General features: G+C 44.6%; 1 protein-coding gene across 2 annotated transcripts; it reads left to right on the forward strand.

The window, feature by feature from the left end:
* Positions 1 to 220: 220 nt before the first annotated feature.
* On the forward strand, positions 221 to 4,724 carry LOC136540484 (probable mitochondrial adenine nucleotide transporter BTL3). Of its 2 annotated transcripts, XM_066532491.1 has the most exons (5): positions 221 to 1,048; positions 2,722 to 3,025; positions 3,117 to 3,584; positions 4,145 to 4,227; positions 4,317 to 4,724. In XM_066532491.1, exons 1-4 carry the CDS (start codon positions 612 to 614, stop codon positions 4,211 to 4,213), a joined length of 1,278 nt encoding a protein of 425 aa, XP_066388588.1. In that variant the 5' UTR covers positions 221 to 611; the 3' UTR covers positions 4,214 to 4,227; positions 4,317 to 4,724. The 2 variants fall into 2 exon arrangements, with proteins under 2 accessions (XP_066388588.1, XP_066388587.1); XM_066532490.1 differs by having other exon boundaries at positions 222 to 1,048; positions 4,145 to 4,724.
* The last annotated feature ends 2,107 nt before the right edge of the window (positions 4,725 to 6,831 follow it).

Consider the following 6,831-nt stretch of genomic DNA (forward strand, 5'->3'; position numbering starts at 1 on the left):
TAATAGTATTTTTCTCTCACAATAAATCAGTATCAGTCAGATTTATCAGCCTAGAAACCAACCAGCGAACATGCTGAAAGAACGAAAAAAATCTTTAAAAAACTCACCTTCTCTACATGCTGAAAGAACGAAAAAATCTTTAAAAAACTCACCTTCTCTAATCTAAAAGATAAAAAAATAAAATACAACTCCACATCGAGCAACCTCCTCGTTCGCTGTTCGTTGGCCGGCCTTTCCAGCCCCAAGGGTACAGTCTAGGGCGGCAAGATCAAAGCCCCCCCAACCGCCAACAAATCGCTCGCGCATCGCAAGAACAAGAGAAGAATCAATCCGACAACACCATACTCTCCCGCCCATCTACTTGCTCGCCCAGCAGCCGCCACTCCCCGTCCGGCCGTCCCCCCCTCGCATCCGCATCGAATCGAGGCAGCTCGCCCTATATATCCCATTCCGCTCGGTTGGATTCAGCTTCCCCTCCCCTCTTCCCCGTCGATAAAACCGATGCATCGACCCGCCCCGCGAACCCTAGCGGCGGCGGGACGAGGGGAAGAAGGTTACAGGCACGGCGCGTGAAGGGTCCTGTCCTGCGCAGTCCCGCCCGGTCTGCCGCGATGCCGTGGCTCGAGATGTGGCTGCCTCCCGCGGCCGGCGAGGGGGTGGTGGCGGCGGGGCTGTTCCTCGACGGCGCCGACGCGGCGGCGCACGGCGCGCTCCTCGCGGCCATGCCCGGATGCTCCCTGTCGTTCGGGCCCCGGCACCGGCGCCGCCAGGGCGCGCAGCCGCCGGGGTTCCTGTCGCTGACGATGTCGGTGAAGGGGGGCAGGGGGTTCGTGCCGGCTCCGGTGGGGTTGCTCGCCAGCGCAGAGGAGAAGGCCGGGGCGGAGGAGTCGGACGCGCTCGTCGCGGGGAAGAGGGCGGTGGAAGTGGAGTCGGAGGCGGAGGGAGTGATTCTCCTGCAGGAGAAGGAGAAGGACGATCGTGCTGGAGCTGGCGCGATGAACATGACCAAGCATCTCTGGGCTGGAGCCGTTGCTGCCATGGTCTCGAGGTATTGCCCCCATTGTCTGTGGTTCACTTTCATAAGACTAATAGCCCACTACATTGTGTTTAGATTTACTTATTTTTACGTTGTTGGGGGATTGATACTCATGCAGTTAAATTGAATTGAAAACTTAAAATCCTTTTACCAAATAAGTACTGGCCTCGAATTGTTTCTAGATGTTGTTGATAATCTGTTCTGCTGTTCAAATGAATTAAACTTTATGGATCCAGTATTTGGTACTTAGTAAAATACTAGCAAGAGTGTTTGTTTAGTTTATTCTCTTGTCTCAAGTTAGTGTGGGTTGCAGTTGAACTCTTGGGGAACTATATGATCGGTGTGTTTAGATGTTTTTTGGATTTAATCTAGACTAGATAGTTTGTTGTAGTCTATGATCCAGATTTGCATATGCGAGTTAGCAACTTTGCATGATTGTTTATGTAGTGAAAATGGATGTCTTTTCTCTTTTGACATTGAGCAGTAGCTGTTGCTTTTGATTGAAATGTTGAAGAATTAATATTGTTTGCTAGTTTCTACTTCTCGGGCTCTATGAGGCATCGGGTATGTTGACCTTGAGATGTGATTCAGTAAAATTGGCTTCTACAAATAGTTAGTATTCCACTTAATTAGTATTTGAACAGCATGAGCTTTTGTGAAACAGGTTAGGTGAAGTATTTCAGTAGTTAAGCTGAAGGTCAAGTAACTTAAGCTGTGTATGGCAGTATGGCAGATGCTTCATCTGGGATGTGTATGCAAGTTAGAAGTTAGAGTTGGCCAAGCTCCTTTTCCATCTCATGGAGAAACTGGTTCATAAAATTAGAGCCCAAATGGACCCACGAGCCTAGAAATAGGAAAATAGAACTTGCGTAGGTTAATAGGAATTGAGAGCGGTACTCTTGAGTCTTGACCACACACAGGAGGTTATGGATCCCAGCTGACACTTGTGCTTTTAGTAGTTTTAAGTTTGTGTGCTATTTCAGATAGTAATTCACTGTAGAGCTGGTTGATTGTGAGATTTTGATGTTCAACCTTGAAAGAAGGGAGCTGGTTTTTGTTTCATCAATTTGGTTGCTTTGAGATGTGATTGGTTTGTTCTGTTTTGACATATTTGAACGTTTCCTCTTTTTTCTTAATCCTTTCACTATTGTCGCTGCTTGAGAAATCAGATGTTGTATATCCTTGTCTCATGGTTGATGTCTATTGCTACCTCTAGATTTAGAAGATCCGCAGTATATCCATGACCTCTGGGTAATTATCTTAGCTTGAGGAGGTAAATGGATGATAAGTGACAAGTTCAAGAATACCCAGTGATTTGCCGGTTCCTCGAAGTGGACCATCCACTGACATTCTTATTTCTAGCCATAGTTGGCATGTTCACTGTTCTATTTCAGCTGATTGTGTATTTATGATGATCTTTGTATGCTATGGTCTTGTAAATCTTAGAAGAAGCAACCAAAACAAACAAACAAACAAAAAACATGCTAAGAACTTCTCCTAGCTGGTCCCATGTGCAGTTGGTTACTGGCAATTAGATAAGCTGTATGATCCAGCCCACTTCCATGATTACTACACAAAGTGAGTCTACTTACTCCAGATGTATAGGTCTTGCTTTCCTAGTTATTGTTCTTTTTATTAGGAAGAGAGTACTGGAATTTATTTCATAACTTTTATATTTCATGCAGAACAGTTGTTGCTCCTCTTGAGAGGCTAAAGTTGGAGTATATAGTTCGTGGTGAGCAGAGGAATCTATTTGAGCTTATGCATGCTATTGCAACAACACAAGGGTTAAAAGGCTTTTGGAAAGGGAACTTTGTCAACATCCTCCGCACTGCTCCATTCAAGGCAGTCAACTTCTATGCATATGACAGTTACAGAAAGCAACTGCTCAAATGGTCTGGTAACGAAGAAACTACGAACTTTGAGAGATTTATTGCTGGTGCTTTCGCTGGTGTTACAGCAACGATTATGTGCATACCTATGGATACAGTAGGTTTCTTTAAAGATTTTGTACCGCAGATTTTCTTAATCTTTTACTTTGTTGCCATCTTTTCACTGACTATTTAGCTGTTGGTTTCAGATCAGGACAAGGATGGTAGCTCCTGGTGGTGAAGCTTTAGGTGGGGTCATTGGTGTTGCCCGCCACATGATCCAAACTGAAGGATTCTTCTCGCTGTATAAGGGATTAGTGCCTTCTCTTATCAGTATGGCACCCTCTGGCGCTGTATTCTATGGAATGTATGACATACTGAAGATGGCATATCTGCATTCTCCTGAAGGAAAGAAAAGGGTATCAATGATGAAGCAACAAAAACAAGAGATAAATGCATTGGATCAACTTGAATTAGGTACTGTGAGGACCTTACTCTATGGGGCCATTGCTGGTTGCTGTGCTGAAGCAGCTACATACCCGTTTGAAGTGGTCCGTAGGCAGCTACAGATGCAAGTAAAAGCAACCAGAATGAATGCATTTGCAACATGTCTTAAGATTGTTGATCAAGGTGGGGTACCAGCACTATATGCCGGTCTGATCCCCAGCTTGTTACAGGTATGTATTCTTTCAGCAGAGAATCTATCTCCACATATGTAGGGCCATATTTGTTATTGTACTGCATTTTTTTTATAAGGCACCTAGCATTTTAAGGCCTCTTCAGAGGTATACTCTAGACTACAAATTTTCACTTGAAGTATATCATCGATTGCTTCAAGCTCAAGGTCGTAGTAAAACATCAGCTAAATACGAATCTGTTTGTATAACTTCAGTATACTAAGCAGTAAACAGTATGCGTGCATATACTTAGACTAATTGTTGGTCAAAATTCATGAAGTGTGACCTTTTCGAATCCTAATATGCTGTATAACAAGGTATGTTGAGGGTACCTATTTCATTTTTAATGCATCAAACTAGCAATAAAGAAAACATATTTAATGAAAGTGACAAGGTTCTTGACATATCTCTGCAATGATGCTGGTTTGCTGAAAGAGACAGACTGCACGAACTTAGAGACCTGCATGCATCATTTTGATTGTACTATTCATTGCGATCATTGTATGCTAGTCTGTTTCAAATTGCCTTAAGTTTCTGGTTTTCTTTCTACTTTTGTTCAGGTTCTACCATCGGCATCGATCAGCTATTTTGTTTATGAGTTAATGAAGATAGTCCTGAAAGTGGAGTGAATACAAATTAATTGGTGAGCCTACGAAGCAAGTTCAAATGGTGATCATGTACCTTGATAAAATTGCCGGGGGAAAACCAGTAACTTATCAAGTTTTCTCACAGGCTTGCTTGATGAAAGCTCCAGATGCTGTGAGGGTAGCTTCAGGTTATTGTTCAACTGAAGCTTTGCAACTAGTTGACCAAATTGTACACGAGGTTCTATTCAAGACCTGATTCAGTGGCTTAATAGAAGATTGTTCTCATGGACTCTGCCCCCGCGAAAACATCTCGGCCTTGCTCAATTTCTGTTGACAAAATTTCCATACGTTATCGTTGATGTATTTGACACATTGACAGCAAACCAGAGCGACATTTGGGAGATTCTCATACTTTATCGTTGATGTATTTGACACATTGACAGCAAACCAGAGCGACATTTGGGAGATTCTCGTTGTGACCCTGTCTAATACTGCCATACTTCGACCGGTCTCCCTGTGGTCACATGACTTTATGATCCACAGTTGAGATACAGACATACAGGTGTTAGATGTGCAATTATGGTTATTCATCATTCATAAACAGGATTGTGATTGTGTAGTCATGCATTGTGCGTTGACGCACAGTTCCGTGATCTTGACCTGTGCACGTCGGATACTATCTGCACGGTTGGGCGTGCTAGGGAATTAGGGATGCAAGCGGGGCGGGCAGCCCGCACACAACCACGCTTTGCAGTGGCTTAGGGCGGACCGAGAGGAGAGAGGCACGGGTGAGAAAAATAAGCCGCGAGAAGCAGCCCCCTCTCTCATTCCCAGTCCTTTTTCCAGAAGCCTATCTAAAAAAAGGCCCATGAGAAGCTATGCGTTTGAGATTACTAATGTCTCAATAAAAGTTTAAAAAGTAGCAGAAAGAGCCCTTAAGTATGCAGTTCCAATTTCCAAACAGGGGCATAGTCAGTCCTACGGGAACCTCGGAGCGAGCACTGTGAGCGAGAGTGACTGCATAGTGCATAGCCAGGTTGTCTCTTGTCTGTAACCCTGCTATAGTCAGATTCAGGAATGTTCACAACGCAACGCACACATGTTCCTGGCCAAGGTCGGCTTCCGACGACACGTGGACCTCGTTAGCTTCGCTCAAAAAACTAAAGCGAAAACACTGTTCTGACTGATTTGTTGGGAGAGAAAAATATCGTTCTGATTAAAAAAACAAGCTAAAAAAGACGGATAACAAGAGAAGCGAACAGGTTGTGGTCGGCACATTCCGGGTGGCGATCAAGAAGATGCGTAGCGTAGGTCCGCGTCATGGGGCTCAGAAGTACTGTTGCTAATTAACAAAGGCATGTTGGAGGCTGGAAGGATGAGGTAATTAGGTGCAAAGTCACTGTCTGTTGCACTACTACGCCTACTGCACCATGGTTTCTACCTATTGTTTTTTTTAGGAATACAATGATTGTTACCTTTAGATGGGTTTCCTTGCACAAATTTTCAAGACGAAGAGAAGCGGGACCTGCTGAACTGCAAGCGATGTTTTTTTTGGAAGACTCTGGAGGGGCCGAAGCCCCTACAGCAGAAATTTTATTAAATACAAGAAGCAACAAACTTACAAACGAAATAAAGGTACAGAAAAGGAAATAAAAAAGATGGTATCTATTCTCAGAATTACAACCAGTTTTGGATCCATGTGCAGAAATCTTCAGAACGACTCTCCTTTACTCTTAACAAAGTTAAGGCCATTTCTTTATTGAAGGCATCTTTACTGTCTTGAAGGTTTGGTCCAAGCGATGTTCAATTGTGAGCGCGAGATCGACTGAACCACGGATTTATCAGTTATCGCACGTATTAGGTGTTTGGATCAGTTATCCGGACACACCGATTACATCAACCATGCATCAAACTGGGCTGGAGCCTGCAAGTCGTGAGAATCCGCTGGATGCATCCGATGCTCCTACCAAGTACCAAGTCCAGTCTCTGAACGCCAGGGGGCGAGCAAGTTCGCATTACATCTGCCTGCTATGCTAATCTAGATACCTCGAGATCGAAAGCCCAATTCACAGCAGGAGAAACACTGTGGCCAGCTGGACATGGACTTGGCTTTCGTATTTACGCGCGACTCTGACGGCCTGATGAGAAGAGGAAAAGCGAGAGGCTAAGACGATGGTGGATTAGAGCGTGGCATGGTTGGAATGTAGCCGAAGACTCTACTACCTGTCGAGCCTCGAGTGCCGGCTTGTAAAGCGTGCTCAGTACTACTGCCACTGGAAAAGCATAACAAAACGTGAATAGGACGGCGGCGTGACGGCGACAGGTAACGACTGCACGCTGCAGCTGATGGCCTGGCCTTCCCCGTTACCCGCCAAATGCGCCGGACGGACTGAACCACGGGATCACCTCAAGATCGTTGTCGGATTTCTTGGACACGTTCGAATCGAAAGAGCTATGCTTTTCAATTTAGCTTGTCTTAGCCCTGTTTGTTAGATCGTAAATTTCTAGCTAGAATAGTATTTTTCTCTCATATTAAATTAGTCAGTGGTAATAATCCACGATAGTATCCAATCATTTCAGTCCCAAAGCTGTGAAACTAGCGCAAGAAATCTTGTTCGGAGCTCAGGGGGTAGAGTTCAGACCAAGCTCTGTTCGGACCT

This window comes from Miscanthus floridulus, chromosome 2, assembly GCF_019320115.1.
Source record: "Miscanthus floridulus cultivar M001 chromosome 2, ASM1932011v1, whole genome shotgun sequence".
NCBI lineage: Eukaryota > Viridiplantae > Streptophyta > Magnoliopsida > Poales > Poaceae > Miscanthus > Miscanthus floridulus.

Excerpts from the sequence above, each read along its gene's own strand:
- LOC136540484 (XM_066532491.1), top strand. The coding sequence starts at position 612 with ATGCCGTGGCTCGAGATGTGGCTGCCTCCCGCGGCCGGCGAGGGGGTG. Across the intron at positions 1,049-2,721 it reads GTTGCTGCCATGGTCTCGAG|AACAGTTGTTGCTCCTCTTG; the intron begins GTATTGCCCCCA and ends TATTTCATGCAG. Across the intron at positions 3,585-4,144 it reads TGATCCCCAGCTTGTTACAG|GTTCTACCATCGGCATCGAT; the intron begins GTATGTATTCTT and ends ACTTTTGTTCAG.